A 21,051-nucleotide genomic window follows, 5' to 3' on the forward strand; every position below is an offset into this window, starting at 1 on the left:
GAAGCGTCGATGAGAGACTGGTTAGATATATAACCCTGGGAGGCATCTGCCTAGAGACAGTAGTTAAACCCATAATGTCTTGTGATTTTTCTCAGAGGGGGAGTATGGAGATAGAAGGAAAGAAGGCCCAGGACAGAACCTTGGGGTATTCCCACAGTTAGGGAGCATAATATGGGTGATAAGACAGTAAAGGAGTCTGAGAAGAAACTTTCAAACAGGTAGGAGATGAACTAGGAGAAATCACTAAACTAGGAGAATCCCTATAACCAAATTGGAAAAAGTGGTGTCACCAAAACTGAAGAGTATCCAAGAGGAGATGGTGGTCATCAGTCTCAAATGCAGCACAGAAGTCAAGAAGGATTAGGACTGAGGAAAACGTCCATCAGCTTTGTCAGCAAAGAGATTATTGGTAACTTTAATGAGAGCAATTTTGGTAAGTGATCATATTGAAAACTATATTGCAAAGGATTGAGGTGTGAATGGGGGGAGAGCATAAGGAGGCAGGGAGTATAGGCAGATTTTTCAAGACATTTGTCTGAGAAAGGGAGCATAGCAAACCAGGCTCTTAAGGGTTTCACTTCAAGAAGTCAAGCTAATCTAGGTTTTTATCAAAGAAAGGATGAGGGTTCTGGGTTGAGAAACAAAAAAATGTTAATGGAGTGTAAAGAAAGAGGGAGAAGACAGCATGAGGGCTGAGGGTATAGGAAGCAACTTCTCTAGGATTTTACCTTCCTTTTTTTCCCTATTACAACCACTTTTTCTGCTTTGAGGACCCTGAGGCACATTGGGATGTGGGTATGAGACTGGAAGAGACAAAAGGAAGAAAACCTTAGGGGTGCCAGCGGGGAGAGAGGGGAATTCCTGGGCGTAATCTGTCTTGGGCTGCTCTTCTTATATAAGAAATATAGCAAAGTCTGTGTAATGTTATTGAACTATTGGTTTTTCAGTCTTGAGATGATGGGAATGGGATATACTTTGTGTCCAACTGACATAAACAATGAAATCTATGTCTGAGGGAAGACAAAGGTCATTTTGGTTGGATTCCTGTGAATAATGGACAGATTATGTTTCATGTAGGGCACTTGTTTATTCTTAAATAGACAGAACAAGTGCATGGTCATTTTTAAGAACATAGATGCCCTTTGTAAAGCTCTGCTACTTGACCACAGTTTGAAAAATACTCTGAGCATAACTTTACTGAAGTAATAATGATCCACAGTTCTTATGTCCTTGGGATTCCTCAACTTCCAGTGATGATGCTACTGCATTATCTACCTTCAAAAAAATGGTTTAAGGCTAAATAAACTTTCCTCCCTTGTTAAATTTGTTTTTGAACTCAGTGGTTATGCACCTGTGGATTGCTTTTAAGTGACCCTGTATAAAAAATGTTGTTAGATACTTGGATTGTAGGTTGAATTAGGTAGAAAAAAATCAAGTCAGTGTACTACACTAACATTGTAAATTTAATATCAGGGTATGCACAGTTGCTCTCGTCATGGAACAAAGACAATATTTCTCTTTCTAGGTTTTAGGAGAAGTTAACCAGTAGTGCAATTGAGAAAAGTTCTTTTGACCACTTTGATTTTCAAGGATGGTAGAAGAGATGAATTCTCCCACATTGAGTAGACAGCTCTCTTCTGTTACTATAAAGCCAAAAATACTCAAGATTTCTTGTCCATGGATTGGAAAATTAGAATCAATAATTTATTCAGATTTAATGATTTTGAGTAGTCAAGCCCATGGAAAAGAACATGTAGACATTGTTACCGACGTGTATCACTGGTAGCTAAGTTTCTAGACACTCAGATGAAATAGTTGTTAATCTTGTTTTGTATATAGTTTTGAATTTTTTTCCATCACTTTTATATCTCCCTGTTTTTCTACATAGTTAATCTTCACTTGTAACAGAATAAAAAAGAAAGAGAGGGAAAAGTTCACTAAAATAGACCAATCTTGGCAATCTATGAATCATTCCATACCCAGTTTGCAAAGAAGGGAGGGAGATATTTTCTCTCATCTCCTCTTTGGAGTCAGACTTTGTTATTATAATTACACAAGAGTTCAGTTCCTTTTTTTCTTTTTAAAAAATTTATATTGATGGATATTACATTTTACAGTATAATATATGATAGAAACATTGTATGTGTTATTCTGATTCTGCTCTGCATTAGCTTATAAGTTTTGCCCTTGCTTACAGTTTTTAAAAAGTATTTTAAAACATGCATGTAGATGATGTTTATGTATATACATATGTGATGTATGTGTGTATCCATACACACATACCTGTATGCATGCATTCATACACATAGAGTTGTTTAAATAGTTAAATGGTTGATCAGCTTGAAGGCTCTTATCTGCAACACGGCAAAATGGTAATCTCTTTTGGTTTGAGGCTGATCTGACACTCAAAGACTTTCTATAGTGTATTGATAGAGTACCTTACTATTAGTAGTATCTTATACTATTTAGGCAAAACACTATACTTGACTTTCAGTATGTTCTTTGGAGATTGAAGTAATGTTGTATCAAGAATGGAAAAAGATCCATTGATATGTTATTCTGAGATTTTCTTTATTTCTCTGCTTTTTAAATGTTTTATAATAATGCATGGTCATGTAATGGTATTCCTTTTCTCTTTATAGTAAGCTGTGCTAGAACAAAAATGCAATGAAAGAAACACTGGACGAATGAAAAGCCCTGCTTTGCAACCCCTCAGCATGGCAGGTCTGCAGCTCATGACCCCTGCTTCCTCACCAATGGGTCCTTTTTTTGGACTACCATGGCAACAAGAAGCAATTCATGATAACATTTACACCCCAAGAAAATATCAGGTACTAATGCTAATACTAATAATTGAGCATTTTTTACTAACATGGAGTAAACTAGCTTGACGAGTTACAGAGATCTAATTTTACTGGTATCAGGCAATCCTATTCTGCTTCATTCTTATTCAAAACACCTTTTTTTTTTTTCAAGAGCTCCATCTTACCTTAATATTTGTGTATAAGCGATTTGATTATTTCCTAAATCCCTCATTTTTCCTTAGTCAGTTTAAAGATCACTGTACCTGAATATTCATTTCTTAGATAGTCGGGGTAAGCGCCTTACTTTGTCCTAATAACTCAGGAATCTAACTTCATTTAAAATAACTTGCATTAAAATGGTAGAACAAAGTTTCCTTTTAACTTTGGATTTTCTTGTCTAGAAGTGAGTGTTTTTAGTATTGAAGTAAAATTTCTTAAACTTTGGTAAACTGTAAGTGTTATATGAAATATAAAACTTTCTATCAGATAATTCTCAAAAGCCTCTCAGCAGGTCTAGCTGTCATTCTTATCATCCTAGAATCTTTTTGTGAATTTGTTCTATGATTTCTGCCAGAAACAATTATACATTTCTATCATTCTTTATTGTTGTTGCATTTTACATTTAACAGTTAAAAATCTTTATTTTTCTGATATATTTCTAGGTTGAACTGCTTGAAGCAGCTCTGGATCATAATACAATAGTCTGTTTAAACACTGGCTCAGGGAAGACGTTTATTGCAGTACTACTCACAAAAGAGCTGTCCTATCAGATCAGGGGAAATTTCAACAGAAATGGAAAAAGGACGGTGTTCTTGGTCAACTCTGGTAATTTAGAAAAATGTTATTTTGTCCAAAAAATTGTATGGAGTAAAAAATGGTGGAGGTTTGTGATAAAAAAGTTTTTTCCATATGTTTATTGATAGAAGTTTGATTAATAATGGACTTTTCAAATTCCTAAAAATAGTCATATTACTTTTTGGTTTTCCTCTTAAATTTACTTGTATATAATTTGAAATAAATGTTTTGCAATTTTAAATGATTGTGCCTGGTAACTTTTTGATATACATTATTTTTTCCTGACACAGAATTTACAAAAAGAAGAAGTAAAATAGTCCCCAGGATTTTGACATTTGAGTAATGGGGATGACATTTGTTTTAACACAGTCAATTAACACACTTTTAGAATTTTACAACAAATTTTGTATTTGAAGCAAGGATGGTAAGGTTCTTCATCTGCCCTTTTGAAACTCTGGCCCATAATAGCTTTTGAATCTAGCTTAACTAAATGAGCAGTGCTCAAGATGCTTTATAGAATACTTTAAAAGTTCAAATCCTTGTTGAGTGATGAAATGATGAATGATCACATGGCTTGAAAATAGGACTACTGACTGGAGGATCACTGTCACTTCTGCCTAAGTTCATTCCCATTTTCTCAGTCTAGAACAAGTGAATCTTTGGTGACTGGGAATTCTGGGAAGCAAAATTCATTTGTACAAGTTGGGAAGAAAAGATTTCTCTAACTGAAGATTCACCAAGTGAATGAGAATGGTTAGAAAAATTACACTAGTTAATGGTATTTTGGCAGAGAGCATTGACATTTGGATTAAATGCTAGCTCTCTTTTATATATATATATCTTTTATATCTTTCTTTAAACAGTATATAAAGTTAATGATTCCACATTTTTTTTAGCTAGTACTGTTAGTATAGTGGTTTGAGGGTTGACCTTAGTTAGAAAAACCAGGTTTCTAGATCAGCCTTTTGACACATCCTGATTGTTGTAACCTGGGCAGGTACTTAATCTTTTAGTGCTCCAAGCAATTCTTTCATGATAGATAGGTTGCCCGTCTGCATGGCAAGTATTGGACTGGCCTTGGAGTCAGGAGGACCTCACTGGAAACTCCCAGTGCTAATGAAATTACATAGTTCATTCCAGAAAAATAAATATTACTATCAAGAAGTAATTTGGCATAATAGTTAAGAAGACTGACCTTGTAGCTAGGAAGACATGGGTTCAAGTTCTGCTTGTGAAACATAATATCTATGTGGACATGGACGAGGCACTTAAACCCTTTCAGTGCCCCTTACCAGCTCTCTTAAGACTCTTAGATGATAGGGCACAGCTATCTGCAAATGTACATAGAGCTTTACCATTTGGAGATTCTTCCTTCTGATAAAAATCATCATTAGGAGCCCTGAAATATATATTATTAGGTAATAGAATCATCCAGGAAGTGTTTATTTTATCTCACATGAAATTATGTTGGTATTCAGCGAACCAAGTTGCTCAGCAAGCATCAGCTGTCAGAACACATTCAGATCTCAAGGTTGGAGAATATTCAAGCTTAGAAACAAGTGCATCTTGGACAAAGGAGAAATGGAACCAAGAGTTTATTAAACACCAGGTGAGATATAGAGAGATCTTTATAATATGTATAATTAAATATTTTTTCAATTTGATTTATAAAGTGATCTTAGCCCAAGTTAGGAATTAAAAGAATAAATATATAATTGTTTTCTTGTCCTGATAGTATTTTGATTACATAGTAAATTGAATGAGTGCAGGAATAATATCTAGCTGAAATATTTTTTTCCCCAGCATACATTAGGAATTTAACTATTATTGAATTAAAATATCAGTCCTGAAGTCAAATATCACCAGTTGTTTAGAGTGGTAATATGATTTTTAGTATGTAAAGTGCTAGATGTTGTGTCAGAAAAATTTGGGTTCGAATCCTGCCTCTGACACTTAATAGTGATCATGGGCAAGTCATTTAACCCCTCTAAACCTCAGTTACCTTAATTGTAAAATAAGGATAATATTTCCTGTAGTTCCTACTTTACTGGACTGTTATGGCTAAAATGCGACACATATGTGAAACTCTTTGCAAACCCTGGAGCAGTATTTAAATATCAGTTCTGAAAGAAAAGTTAAGAGTTCTAACTTACAGGGTGATTTAACTATCACTTGCCTCTTAATTCCTGGATTCTGAGCTAGTAATTCTAGACAATAGGAGACCAGTTGGAGAAATATGAATTATTACCTTGCCTCTTCTCCACAGCTTTGTATGACAAAAAGTGAAATTACTTTCAAATGCTACTTTTAAATTAGAGTGTTTGTAATCTAGGAAATAAAATGAGGCATCCAAGTGGTACAGTGGATGGAGCACTGGATCTGGAGTCAGGAAGGCCAGGATTCAAATCAAGCCTTAGATACATACTAGCTGGACACGTTACTTCACCTCTCTGTGCCTTAGTTTCCTCAACTGTAGAATGGGGATTTTGATAACCCTTGCTTTCCAGTATTGTGGTGAGGCTAAAATGAGATAATATTTATAAAGCACTTAAAACCCTATAAAAATGGTGTTATTAACGTTACTGTTGTTATAAACTTTTCTGAGTTGTAAGAATTTTAAGTTACAAAGTCTGTATAACAGTATTATAATTTGGCATAATTCCTCAATTTCTACCGAAGTATCAAATGAATATTAGAATGGGGGGGGGAATACTTGGTGTATTAACACCAAAACAAATGACTTGCTTATTTTTTTTAATTGGTCTTGAAGATTGAATTGATTGGTGTTTTATCTGTTTGAAAAGTTAATTCAATGAAGAGACCCTGAAATCCTGATATGGATGTAATCACGTGGGCAGAGCTCCCATCACTGGGATTGTGGGTCTTTGTCTTATAGTTTTACTTCCATATAAGTCACGATTATACTTTTCATGTAAAATAAGTACATGAATTAGTTCAGAATTTTAAATTTAATTTTGGGTACTAAATTTTTTTAAGTTAAATTTTGTATTTATTTTTAGTTTACATTGTTCATTTCCACAGTATTTTGAGTTACAAAATTTTCTCCTCGTCTTTTCCCTACCACCACCCCAAAACAGTGATCCCACTGAATATCCCCTCCCCCAATCTGCTCTCTCCTATATCCTCCCCCAAGCCCCTCCGACTTTCCAGTAGGGCAAGATGGATATCTATACCCCAGTGCCTATATATCTTATTTCCCAGTTGCATATAAATATATATATTTCTTTCTTTTAAACATTTGATTTTTTTCTTTTTTCTTTTTTTTTGAATTAAATTTTATGTTTATTAAGAATAAACTAAAAAAAAAAAACTAAAAGTTTACATCATTCATTTCCCCAGGATTTACCCACCACCCCAAAACAGCGATCCCACTGAATATCCCCTCCCCCAATCTGCTCTCTCCCATATCTTTCCCCACCCCTCCTCCGACTTTTGAATAGGGCATGGTGGATCTCTATGTCCCAGTGCCTGTATATCTTATTTCCCAGTTACATGTAAAAAAAAAATTTGTTTGAAGCATTTGATTTTAAAACTTTGAATTCCAGATTCTTTCCCTTCCTCCCTCACCACCCACCCTTAATGGGAAGATAAGCAATTCAATATAGGTTGTACTTGTGTAGCAACGCAAAACATTTCCATAGTGGATATATTGTGAAAGACTGACTATTTCCATCCATCCTATCCTGCACCCTACTTATTCTATTCTCTACTTTGGCCCTGTCCCTTTTCAAAAGTGCTTCCAACTTCCCTCCCTACCCATTCTCCCCTCCCCTCCATCCCCCCTCTCATCCCCTTCCCCCCACTCTCCTGTAGAGCAAGATACCCTATTTAGTGTATATGTCATTTCCTCCTTAAGCCAGATTCAGTGAGAGTAAGGTTGACTCATTCCCTTTTGCCTTCCTGTTCTTCCCCTCCATTGTAACCATTTTCCCTTGCCTCTTCTGTATGAGATAATTTACCCCATTCTGTGACTTCCCATCTCCTCTCGTTATATTCCTCTCTCACCTCTCAATCTCACCTTTTAAGTATCATCCCATCCTATTCGATTGGTCCTGTGCCCTCTGTCTATGTATACCTGTACACATATATACACACACTCACCTATGTATTCATATGCCTATATACCCTTCTGTATAGACATATATATGTATGCATACATAATACATATTATATATATACACACGTTTATATTCCCTTCAACTATTCTCATACTGAGAAAAGTTTCATAAGTTACAATTATTGTTTTTCCATGTAGGAATGTAAATAGTTTGACTTTGATAAATTCCTTATAATTTCTTTTCCCTGTTTACCTTCTCATGCTTCTTGTATTTGAATGTCACATTTTCTATTCAACTCTGGTTTTTTCATCCAGAATGCTTGAAAGTTCTGTATTTCATTGAATGACCATATTTTCCCCTGAAACATGATACTCAGTTTTGCTGGGTAGGTGATTCTTGGTTTTAATCATCCCAGCTCTTTTGACCTATGGAATATCATATTCCAAGCCCTTAAATCCCTCAGTGTAGAAGCTGCCAGATCCAGTGTTATCCTGATTGTGTTTCCACAATATTCAAATTGTATTTTCTTGGCTGCTTGTAATATTTTCTCCTTGATCTGGGAATTTCAGAACCTGGCTATAATATTCCTAGGAGTTTCCTTTTTGGGATCTTTTTCAGGAGGTGATCAGTGGATTCTTTCAACCTCTATTTTGCTTTCTGGTTCTACAACATCAGGGCAATTTTCCTTGAGAATTTTTTTTTTTTTTTGCTTTTTGGAGGGCAATTGGGGTTAATTGACTTGCCCAAGTTCACATGGCTAGTTAAGTGTTAAGTGTCTGAGGCCAGAGTTGAACTCAGGTCCTCCTGACTCCAGGGCTGTTGCTCTATTCACTGCACCACCTAGCTGCCCATGAGAATTTCTTGAAGGATGATTTTCAGGTTCTTTTTTTGATCATGGCTTTCAGGTAATCCAATAATTTTTAAATATCTCGTCTGGATCTATTTTCCAAGTCAGTGGTTTTTCCAATGAGGTATTTCCCATTGCCTTCTACTTTTTCATTTGTTTGGATCTGTTTAATAGTATGTTGATTCCTCATAAAGTCACTAGCTTCCATTTGCTCCAATCTAATTCTGAAGGAATTATTCTCTTCAGTGAGCTTTTGAGATTCTTTTTCCATCCGACAAATTTGGCTTTTTAAGGCGTTCTTCTCCTCATTGGCTTTTTGAGCCTCTTTTGCAATTTGAGTTAGTCTATTTTTTAAGGTGTTATTTTCCTCAGTCAGGCTGTTGACTCTCTTTTCATGATTTTCTTGCATCATTCTCATTTTTCTTCCCAATTTTTCCTCCACTTCTCTTATTTGGTTTTAAAAATCTTTCTTAAGCTCCTCTATGGCTTGTAACCAATTCATATTTTTCTTGGAAACTTTTGGTGCAGGAGTTCTGACTTTGTTGTCTTCTTACCATTTCATCCTTTGATCTTTTTTGACCCCAAAAGAGGAATCCAAAGTTGGATTGCTGTGCTTGCTTTGCTTGCTCATGTTGCCACTCAGTTACTTGACTTTTGAGCTTTTTGCCACAGTAGAACTCTGCTTCCAGAGAGGAGAGCTTTGTCCCGAATTGGTGGGGTTTTTGCAGCTGCCAGAGCTATTAGTTGGGTGCCCTCTCTGAAGCTTCCACCGACTCTGGCACCTGGTCACACACCCCAGGACACATATATACACACACCCTAGATAGCAATACAGATCCAAGCAGGTTAAAACAAGAGTGATTACCCCTCAGACTGGTCGCTTGGTCCCCCTACAATCTGCAGTCCAGGAGCTCTGAAGCAGCCACGTGGCGGTGGCTGTCGTGCCTCAGCCACTTCTCCCTCAAGAGGGCGGAGGCTGGACCACCTGTTCCCACAAAGTCCACACTGACCTCTCACTTTGTCTTTGGCATGTGGGTTGGTTCTGGAAACCACCACAGTTGCTGGTGATCCTCTCTCCAGAAGTCCCTCCAGCTGGTGGCTGCTCGGGGCGCCCTGGGGCTAAAACCTGGGTACTAAATTTTGAAATAATAACCTTTTTTTTTTTTTTAAGCAATCGGGGTTAAGTAACTTGCTCAAGGTTACACGGCCAGTTATTTCTGGGTGTGGTGCTGAGCATCTGAGCCCGGATTCAATCCCCAGGTCATCCCGACACTGGGGCCGGTGCTCTTACTCGCTGAGCCACCTGGCTGCCCCTGAAATAATAACCTTTAAAAAAAGAAACCATCTGCTGTTTTGTATACTTTAATATGTTTAGTAGACGATAACACTTCATATATCTACATTTATTTTATCTTAGGTTCTGGTTATGACCTGCCAAGTCGCCTTGAATGTTTTAAAAAATGATTACTTATCTCTATTCAACATTAACCTGTTGGTATTTGATGAGTGTCATCTTGCAATCCTGGACCATCCCTATCGAGAAATTATGAAGGTATGGCTATAAAAGATGATTATCTATCAGTGTTTTAAATTATTAACGTCATTGATTCTTGAAATTAAATTGTATACCTAATTAATTGTATACAGTGACAGATTATTTCCCAAATAACAATAACTGAGCTGATGGCAAATCTCTTTTCAAATTTCAAAAACAGTAATTCAGGCCTCTTGATTTTAGACTTAATGCTATTACTCACTAAAAATGATGGGGTGTTCTAGAAGAAGCCATTTTACCTCTGTGGGCAATAGTTTTCTGATTCCTAAAATTGAGGAGTTTACATGAGATAGCTTAAGTTCCTTTCTAGCTGTAATTGTATGATTATCTAAATAATTTGAAATAAGTTACTAAACATAATTCAGATAACCTGTAGGAACGGTGTTTATTGTATATATAATTAAATTAACATTTGATAAAGAAATCATTTAAATATACTATAATAAAGTAGGGGGAATTATAATTTGGTAGCTCTATAGTAAACCTACACCAGAATTGTCATTAGAATTTCTGCTACATAAATTCTAATGTTCATCTTTCAGAGCTGACTTTAAATCTTCATTTTCAGATTTAAGATTGATGGTAATAGTGTTATTAATGAAATTCCTAACAATTTTTTTTTTATTATATTAGATCTGTGAAGATTGTCCATCGTGTCCTCGAATTTTGGGGTTAACTGCTTCTATCTTAAATGGAAAGTGTGATCCTGCAGAATTGGAGGAGAAGATTCAGAAACTGGAGAAAATTCTTAAGAGTAATGCTGAAACTGCGACTGATTTGGTAGTCTTAGACAGGTATGCTTTGATAGCATACTTTATGTTACTGGGACATAGGAATAGAATAAATGCTAAGTGCTAAAAACAAGAATAAGGAGTTCCTTATTAGTTTTTAGCACTTATTCCTACTCTTCAAACATGGTAAGAGTACCCAGTGAATGTTTATTGAATGAATGGAGGTCTCTATTATGCTTACACAGAAGCATAACATGTGGATAAAATGGGTATGAGAGAATTTAGCCTTTTTCCCTCTTGAAAGGTTTTTTTTCCTCCTTTATTTAACTTGATTGGATATAGTATTGCTTATTTTGCATTGTCTCTTTCTCATGTGTTGGAATGCTCTCACTTGTCACCTCTGCCTCTTAGGATCTCCTATTTCTTTTAGAACTCAGCTCAAATGCCACTTCCTACATGAACCCTTTCCGTATTTCTCCAGCTACCTCTTTCATTACTTGTATTTATTTGTATATACTCATATGTACATGCTGTCTCAACAAAACTAAGTTTTGTGAGGGCAGGGACTATTTCATTTTGATTTTGTATCCCCTTTACCTAACAGTAGTAGCACATAATAGTCATTTAAATGCTTCATTGATTGATCCCAGACATGGGGAAGAACACTTTTTGCAAAGGCGCAAGAAAAGATAATTTTCCATGGAAGAGAAAAACTGGTGAAATATGAGTTTAGTAGTTCTCCCTTCTCTCTATCCTCAGTTGGAATAATTCTGTCCACCATAAGCAATGGTATTTTTTCTTCTTTAAGCTTCCTCTTACCCCAAATAGCTTTAAAAACACTTTTTGTTGTCTTAATATTTGACAAGGCACTCAATTCATTCTAATTTTTAGCACTCCTAACAGTATTCTTACAGAACAATATAATGCTTTTGCATTCATCCTTTGTTACCTGTCCTTGCTTCCAAGTTTTAAAAACCTAAATTTGTTGATTGTGTAGTCATTTATGTCAGTCTCTTTAGACAACTGCCCTTGTTGATCCATGTTGGAATTATTTATCTTTATGATCTTCAGAAATGTGTCACTAAGAACTTCTCATTTCATTCCTCCTGATCTGACTTCTCTGTAGGATTTTAGGTCATGAATTCCTATTTGTCCTTCTCTAGAGCTCTTGAAATATACTGTACCAAAATTTAGAGTATATTTTTTTCAGCATATGCCCTTTTTCCCCTGTTACATGTTCTAAAATCAAGTGATTCCCATAGGTCCCCACAATTCCTCAATTTGTCCTTGGTAAGTATCTGAGTATCAGGTATAGAATAAAGTATCTTATGTTTGATTCCTTTTTTTCTTTTTTGATGGATGAAATTAAGAATAACCAAGAATTTTTTGCTGTTGCCCTTGGGTAGAGATAAACCTCTAGCAGACATCCAGGTTGTTGGTGTATTTTTCACTAACTATACCCCATTCTTCAAGACCAGGCTTCTTATCTGCTTTGTCTTTTTGTATAGATGGTTTGCAGTAAACTTATTTACCCAAATGTTTTCTACCTTGGTTCCTCTCTGGATTTCTTCACATGAGTACATCTTATATGATGTATATTTGATAATATAAAATCAGAAACTGTTTGGCTTCACTTTAATCTCACCTATTTTTTTTTTTGAAATAGAGTTTTCCCTTCTGGAGATGTGTTCAAAACATGGGTCTGATTACAGGAGGGCAATATTTTTTTCTTTGCATAGGGGAATAAGCTGATCACCTACACTTTGCATTTGTGTGAGGATTGTGAGATCATGGGTTGTATTACTGGCTCTTTTCTTGATTTTTAAAAATTTGGAGGGGGGGGCATTTCTACTGCTTTACAGTCTACTGCCTGCATTATAGCTCCTCCTAATAGTATCTTACTTGCTAGATATATTTAGACGGTTTTTCTCCCTCTATCCTCCTTTTCAGCTTATACCCCTTTTGATTGTAGACAAGAGTTTTAACTAGTTCTTGTCAGATACATTTAATCCCTGGTAAAGAGCCTACTATAATTTAATTTGTTGTACTGAAATCCACATTCTGCCAAGTATGGCATGTGCTCTGATAGTCAATGTGTGGGAATTGATTTTTTATGGAATATTCATTGAAAAACATAAAAAAGGTTGCATGAGATAAGAATTCAAGGAATTGTTGAAGTTCTTTGTGAATGGAGACCACAGAACCACATAGCCTCAAGAATCTGCCTGGTTTACAAAAGTCCTTAGACCTCAACTAAAAAATTTCCTCTATCTCAGTTTCTCAGATCAATTCAATAATTTTGATGAAAGATTTTATTAAACTTGCCTAAGTCATTTGAGTGTAGTTCAGATAGAGTTAACCGTACTAGGAAGTAGCTATTACAGGGACCACAATAATCCTGTCACCCTCATTTATTTATATATCACTTTGAGGTTATCACATAGACTGATTGTTAGCCGTTTACTGTCCCCTTGGATTTCTTCTTGTCATCTTAAACTTAGTATGTCCATAATGGAATTCATTATTGCCCTCCCTAAACCCATTTCTCATACAAATTTACCTTTTTTGTTTTTCTTTTCCTGTTGAGGGCACTGCCATCATTCTTCTTATATTTGACACTTTGTTCTTCCTCCTCCCCCTCTCCTATAACCAATCAATTGCTAACTTTTGTTGATTCTCCATCAGTAGCATTTCTTGCATCTTTTTCCTTTCTCCTCACACAGCTGCTGCCCTGCTTCAGCGTCTCAAAAATTACCTCTTATCTGAATTATTGTAATTACTTCTTAATTGGCCTCTTTGATTTCAGTTTCTCTCCTTTCCGATCTGTGCTTTGCATTAGTGTTAAAATAATATTTCTAAGGCACAAATCTTATCTTGTCATTCTTTTGTTTAAAAACTTCAACTGGTTCACTATTACTTCTAGGATAAAAATCAGCTTTTTTCTTTTGAATTGAAGTATAATATGGCTCCAGTATACCTTTCCAGACTTTTTATATATCATCTACTGCTCGTCCCTTGCTTATTTCTGAATTTCATTCCTGTTTACTTCCACCTTAGGATCCTAACTATCCTTTGGGGCTCACCCAGTTACTTCCTCTTTTGTGAAACCTTTCTTGAAGACCTTCCCGTCCTCCCTCTCTATCTCTACCCCTTAGCTCAATGCCTTATACTTTAGAGATACTTAAATAATTGAATTTAGTCCCATTATTTGTCAACTATCCCATTGCTGACTTCAAATCTGTAAATTAAGAGCCTTCTATCTTCTGTTCTTCCTTGTGAAGATAAGCCTTGGAAAGCTATTTTAGAGCTCAAGACTTCATGAAATGAGACAAGCATATGGTTAAAAGTTTTTTGAAATAAGTATAATAGAGCTAGAGAAAGAATAAAGAAGGACATCTCAAATGAGCAAGGCATGTGAGCATAGTTTTTTAAAATTAGTAATGTTATTATATATACACACATGCATACATACATATGTATATCAATATGGCTGCAGAGTACATGCAGACATATACAACTATGTAAAATACAGATATACATATGCTTGTATATATACTTCTGGATATGTGTATATATATAGTTCATATATTTATCTAGTACATCTATGTTTATATACATATATACATAAAGAAACTGAGGCAGAGAGATGTTAAGTCAGGGACATACAGTTAGTGTCGGGGGCAAGATTTGAAGTTAGGAGCTTCTGACACGAGGTCTAGCACTCTATTAAAAAAATTAATAATATTAAGTCTCATAAAAAAGTGGCTGAGGAGGGATAGGATTGAAGCCTAAAATCATACAACTAGCCTCCCTTTGTGGATTGGGCCTTTATACTGGGGCCAGGTCTTGGTTAATTCTGTCCTTGATATATTTTGACTGCCATTGTGCTTCTGTAGTTTAGGATCATGTGGCTGGTTCTTGGGTTCCCTCCTTTCTGTCTTTTTGAATAGGCATATTTGGGAGCAGGCCTGCTAATCTCCTGAAATTCCTAGCTTTGTCATTCATATTCTGGTGACTTAACTTGGGTGCTGACCTTAGTCCTGTCTCCATGTCCATTTCCTTGCACAGTAACCAAATGGAAGTTGACTTTGTCTCTTGCTGAAGCATTGATAGACTCCTGCCAAATATTGGAGATTATATTGGCCTCAAGCCTCTGTGAAGGTCTCTCAGAATAGGCTTTATGGGTATTGTACTTATTGGTCTCCTTGGACAGTCCCATAAACTGACTTTCAACCTCGTGTAGGCCCTCAGGTATGTAGTCACTGCCCAGGGTGGAGCCATCTCGGTTTCTTTTCCCACTGACCTACTAAGAACTGGCTTTCCTCCTACAGTAGCTCCATCAGGTCAGAACTAAAATCCTATTGACTTTGAGCCCCATTTATTATATTCAGTCTGTGTTTTTGGCTTTCTTGGCAATCCCTGTTCTCTGAACATTTCCATGTTTCCTAGGTATCTTTTTTTTTCAGTTCTGGACTAGATAAGAGGAGTTTTCTGGTGTTTACCTTAAATTGTATTGAGACCATTAGTTGTGAATTCCTTCTTTTTCTCTCCTCTCTTCATCTCATATCACCCAGATGCCTTCTGCCACTATCTCCTCCTTTACCGCTATCTCAGATGAAGAGATGACCCTTCTGCTTGCCTAGGCAAACCCCTCTGTGTGTACAAATGATCTCTCAGTCCCTCCTTCTATAGCATAATGTCCCCTCTATCATCCCCACTCTCACTTCATTCTCTTATCTTCTGCTTCCCTACTGTCTACAAATATGCCTGTGTCTTCCCCATCCTCAAAAAACCTTTACTTGATCCATTCATCCCTACCAGCTGTCATCCTGTATCTCTCTTTCCTTTTGTGGCTGAAATCCTTGTGTAGGTTGTATAAATCTTAACTCTCTACAGTCTGGCTTCTAACCTCATTATTGAACCAAAAGTCAGTAACCAGTTACTAACAATCTCTTAATTGCCAAATCTAATGTCTTTTTCTCAGTCCTTATCCTTCTTTACCTCTGTATAGCCTTTGGCACTATCAGCCTCTTCTCCTTAATACTTTCTTTTCTCTAGATTTTCAGGACACTACTTTCTCTTCCTATTTATCATTGTTCATTCTCATTCTCCTTTGCTTGATTTTCATCCAGGTCCTGCTTGCTAACTGTGGATGGCCCACAGGGCTCTGTCCTGGACCGCTTTCCCTTCTCCCCTCTGTATTATTTCCCTTGGTGATGTCATCAGCTCTCATGGATTCATTTGTAGTCTCTATATTAATGAGTGTCAAATCTACTTATCCAGCCTAAACCTCTCTGCTGATCTTCAGACTTGACCTTCAGGCAATCTTCAGTTGCCTATTGGACATCTCAAACTGAATTTTCTTTGGACATCTTAAGCTCAGCATGTCCAAAGCTGAATTATATCTCCCCCCCAAAACTTTCCTCTCTTCATAACTTCCTCCATGTAATCTTGGCCAAGGCCTTTCTTAACATTTCTCAAATATAACCCCTGCTCTCCTCTGACATGTCCCCCCTCTGATACAGGCCCTCATCACCTCTTGTTGCAGTAGCCTGCTTGTTGGTTTCCCTGCCACAGATCCCTCCTCCCCATTACAGTCTTTCCTCTACTCAGCTGTCAAAGCGATCTAACATGTTACCCCTTTCCCTATTCTCCTTTACCCCTATCTCCATTCAATGTGCTCCCGTGGCTTCTTATCAGCTCCAAGGTCAAGTATACATTCTTCTCTTTGGCATTCAGAGCCCTTTGTAACCTGCCCTCCCCTCTACCCTTCCAATTTTCTTACACTTTACAGCCTGCTTATACCCTTCTGATATAATTTGACTGCCTTTTCTGTCCTTCACAACTTTGATTCTTTGGAGATCACAGTATTCCAAGAATCCTAGCCTAACAGGTTTTCCAGGATCACATTTGAGTGAGAAATTAATTTTTGTGATTGGTATTGTTAAAAGCCATGCACAGTTTACCAAATGGGAAATTTTTCCAAATGGAATATAGCCTAGTCTCTTCTTGATTTTAATTCCTGGGACCAGTCTTGGGGAAGAATTTTTTCTTTTTTTACTAAGAATGTCCTGCTTTACACAAAAAGTAGTAAAGCCTAGAGAAGTTACTATCCAATGAAGTGTGATAGATGTTGAAAGTATAAATGGTTTCAAGAAGTTTGCAGGTAGGTTTATGTTTAAAAGCTCTGTTGATACGTTATTAAGAGAAGCTTGAGATGTTTTGGGTAAAATGCCTAGCCTTTTGAAGTTGACACTAATGGAGAGCAGGCATGCTCCCTCATATTATGCCCCATAATGTTACTGTCAGACAAATTCTCTGGTGGGCAAACAATAGGTCTAGTTTATGATCATTCTTCAATTTTTATGTCAAGAAAAATTGTGAAGTTGTGTTTTCAGCAGTGCTTTTTTTGCTGATGAAAATTTGTGTTTGTTTTAATCCTAAAGATATACTTCTCAGCCATGTGAGATTGTGGTAGATTGTGGACCATATACTGATACTAGTGGGCTCTATGAAAGGCTGCTAAAGGAATTGGATGAAGCACTTAATTTTCTCAATGACTGCAACATATCTGTGCATTCAAAAGAAAAAGATTCTATATTAATTTCTAAACAGGTAAGAGCATATATATTTGGTAATAGGAAAGGACTGCTGTAAGTGTTTTCTATTTATTCTTTGCCAGTCTTTTTGCATTAAACTGAATATTATAACCTTGTGACTTAAAACATTTCAATTTTATGGTTAAGAAGTTAGGCAAAGAAATTTTCAATGATATTCTAGGAGGGGAAGATAGAAATCTAGTACATAATTTTTTAATACAAAAACAGACAGTTCTTCTAAAGCAGCTTTTTTATCTCCTCAGATTAAAATGTATGAATCTTTTTCTCTTTTAAACATTTTTTCTTGTTAATACCATATTTGAATGGGATTTCCTGATTCCTGAATTTATACCTTTTTGTAAATTAGAAGGGCAATGGCACTCTTGGGCTAAGCATATTTATTTTAGAAAAATAGCTTCATACCAGCTTTGGTCTTTTGTCAGCTGCAAGGTTTTATAGTAAATTTTTCCAATTGCTCATGTCATAAATGGGTTCCTAGTTTTGAGCTCTGAGACTAAATTAATTCTAATCAACTTTATATTTGTATGTATACATACATGTTGTTCGGTATTAAAAAGACAACTCTTTCAACTTGTGTTAACTGCCTGGATTAAGATGGTTCTTTCAGTTGTTCCCAATTATAGGATCATAGGGACCCACAGTTGAAAGGGACCTTAGAGTTAAGAGAATCCTACTAACTTGTTTTACACATAGAGAAACTGAGGCCCAAATAAAAGTGATTTGCCTAGGTGGCATAGTAGCAGGATTCAAATACAGGTCATTGAGCTTTGAAATCTAAAAAAGAATATGTGAGGCCACACAGCTTTGCTCTTAAGTGTATATTTTAAAAAGTAAAAAGGCCACTCCACCAAAAATACCAAGGAACCAACTTCTGGAATTTACTTCCTAAAGTCAGGTGATAACTGAGATAAAGGTGGGTTTAACTGTCAAATATGATTGAAATCTACATTTATATTTTCTAATCAAGGTTAGTCTTTATAGCAGTTCCTACAAATACTTCCTATTCATTTCAATAATTATTCCTCTAGTCCAGTGGTGTGTGCGTGTGCAAGTGAAACTGTGAACCTCTTCTCAGAATAATTTATATTTTTTGGTTTTAAAATGAATAATTGAAGGAAATGCTAAATTTCAGTTAAGGCTAGTGAAAATAAAGTTCTCATTGTTTTCCTACCCGAATTCATTGGTCCCCTGATATATATCCCTGAAACCTTGGAGGTGAGATCCGTGGACTACAGGTTAAGAACCCCTGTTGTAATTCAGGAAAGTCAAAACACATGTAAATATTACTTTATATAGATCCTAAGTAGAAATGCCCTGGACTTATTTTACTGAAACCACTTGTAGTAAAGGACCCCTTTCGATGGATAGATTTAATCTAAAATTTTCCTTTAGTGTTTTGTTTTGTTTTTTTTAAGACTTTAGATCCCTGCTCTACGCCAAACATACCAAATGTGGGAGATGGCAGGGTCAGGTAAGGGCAAGGGAGTTTAAGGTCCTAGATGAAACTCTAAAGTTTACAAACCTGAGCTGCTTTGGGAAATGTGTGACTGGTGGGAAGCTTTTTCCTATTCCCTCCACCAAAATAGCCCTTTTTTGGGGGGGAAAGGAAACTCTTATTACTCTTTGGAACTCCCTCAGGAATTCATCCAGTTACTTTATAACAGGGTCTGATCCCATTTTGTCCCTTCTCTTCTTAGAGGGATAACCTAATAACCTCTCTGAGCCTCAGTTTCCTCATATGTCAAATGGTAAAGTCATTGTGAAACCTAACACAAAGTTCTGAGCAAAATGTTTTGTGAACTGTAAAGCATATTACAAATGGGAGTTGTTGATTATTTTCTTATTGTCATCATTATCAGTTACAAGAATAATTATACTTGCATTATAGTGTTTGCATAGTGTACTAAAATGAGGGGAAATGTTTTCCCTTTGCTTCTTAAATTAAATTGACCCTTCCTCATTACTTCTTGTATTATTTACTTAGAAAGGAGCTAATGAGATTGTAATTTTTGCTGCATGAACTTAAAAGCTTATTAGGCTTTGAATATTTTTGTTTTTTATATTTTATGATTTTGTAGCTTAAAGTCAGATGATACGTAATAGATGCATCTATAGATTGTAATAGAATCATGGAATACTAGATTTGGAAGGGGGATTTAATCCTTAAGTAATTAATCTTTGTGTTGTGAGATAAATTTATTAGCATAGTTTGAAAAGTTGAAGGCTTAACATTGTGAACTGTCAGATCATTATTGTTTGACTTTTTTCTTTTTTCATCATTTAAAAAAAGTTTATATATTTTTATAGATTCTTTCAGACTGCCGAGCAGTATTGGTGGTTCTGGGACCCTGGTGTACAGATAAGGTAGCTGGAATGATGGTAAGAGAACTTCAGAAATATATCAAACATGAACAAGAGGAGCTGCACAGGAAATTTTTATTGTTTACAGACACTTTCCTAAGGAAAATACATGCACTCTGTGAAGAGCACTTCTCACCTGCCTCACTTGACCTGAAATTTGTAACCCCAAAAGTAATAAAACTGCTTGAAATTTTACGCAAATATAAACCATATGAGCGGCAGCAGTTTGAGAGCGTTGAATGGTATAATAACAGGAATCAAGATAATTATGTGTCTTGGAGTGATTCTGAAGATGATGATGAGGATGAAGAAATTGAAGAAAAAGAGAAGCCAGAGACAAATTTTCCCTCTCCATTTACTAATATTTTATGTGGGATTATTTTTGTGGAGAGAAGATATACAGCAGTTGTTTTAAACAGGTAAAACTCTATGATTAGTAGTTTTTGTATAAGAGAAAAAGGAAGTATTTTGCATTGTTAAAGTGATACACAGAAAAGCCTTTGAGAACAAATGTAAAGATTACATAAATGTTGTTAACATTTGTTTTAACATCACATTTTTATTTAATTACTAAAAAATAGCTGAGAAGGGGGAAAAGTACATTTTAGGAGATCTGAAATAAGTATAAGTAGTACAGTGTAAGTGAATTCAAAATGTCAAAAATGATATATCAGTTTTAGTAGATTATGTTTATATGACTGATGATTCTAGGATCCAAATTTCAGTCACTGTGAAGGCTTCCAGGAACTCTCTGCCACAAATTTGGGGTTTGTAGGCTGCTTCTATTTAATCAAGGGTTACTTTCAACTAGATGGATTAGATATCAATAGCTGAATGTTTAAAAATGTATGTTAAAATATATATATTGCTTTTGGTGGAGGTACTAATAAAAGAGCAATATGTTTAACTTTATTTATCTGTTAGTTGACAATATTTGGGCATCCTAGGTAACTGAGTGGATAGAGTGCCAGGTCTGGAGTCAGGAAGACTTATCTTCCTGAGTTCAAATCTGGGCTAAGACAATTACTGACCATGTAACCCTGGGCAAGTCACAAAGACAATACACTTTGAACCATTTATCCCTCTTGAGTTCATTTGCTGTGGCCACCACAAGAACAAAGAATGCTTGAATTAGAGAATTCATTTGGTATTATGTAGTTTAAATTCTCCTAGGCAAGGGAGAACCAAGCTCAGAGCCTAGTGACTTATTTAGGTTACATGGCTAATTAATGGCTGAGTTGACAATTTTTTCAAAGTTT

General features: G+C 35.9%; 1 protein-coding gene across 9 annotated transcripts in view; it reads left to right on the forward strand.

Moving 5' to 3' along the window:
* DICER1 (dicer 1, ribonuclease III) overlaps positions 1–21,051 on the forward strand; it is a 104,259-nt gene that overhangs the window by 31,937 nt on the left and 51,271 nt on the right. For 8 of the 9 annotated variants that reach the window (XM_069104258.1, XM_069104261.1, XM_069104257.1 and 5 more), the window contains 7 exons: positions 2,643–2,831; positions 3,467–3,629; positions 5,078–5,208; positions 9,943–10,077; positions 10,714–10,874; positions 17,258–17,426; positions 19,739–20,211. In XM_069104258.1, the coding sequence (XP_068960359.1) occupies positions 2,688–2,831; positions 3,467–3,629; positions 5,078–5,208; positions 9,943–10,077; positions 10,714–10,874; positions 17,258–17,426; positions 19,739–20,211 (1,376 nt within the window). In that variant the 5' untranslated portion in view covers positions 2,643–2,687. Of the gene's footprint in view, positions 1–2,642; positions 2,832–3,466; positions 3,630–5,077; positions 5,209–9,942; positions 10,078–10,713; positions 10,875–17,257; positions 17,427–19,738; positions 20,216–21,051 lie in introns of those variants that run through there. The other variant, XM_069104264.1, reaches the window with a different exon arrangement.

This window comes from Petaurus breviceps, unplaced genomic scaffold (assembly GCF_028583685.1).
Source record: "Petaurus breviceps papuanus isolate PSGF00001 unplaced genomic scaffold, PetGlider_PUasm1.0 685, whole genome shotgun sequence".
NCBI lineage: Eukaryota > Metazoa > Chordata > Mammalia > Diprotodontia > Petauridae > Petaurus > Petaurus breviceps.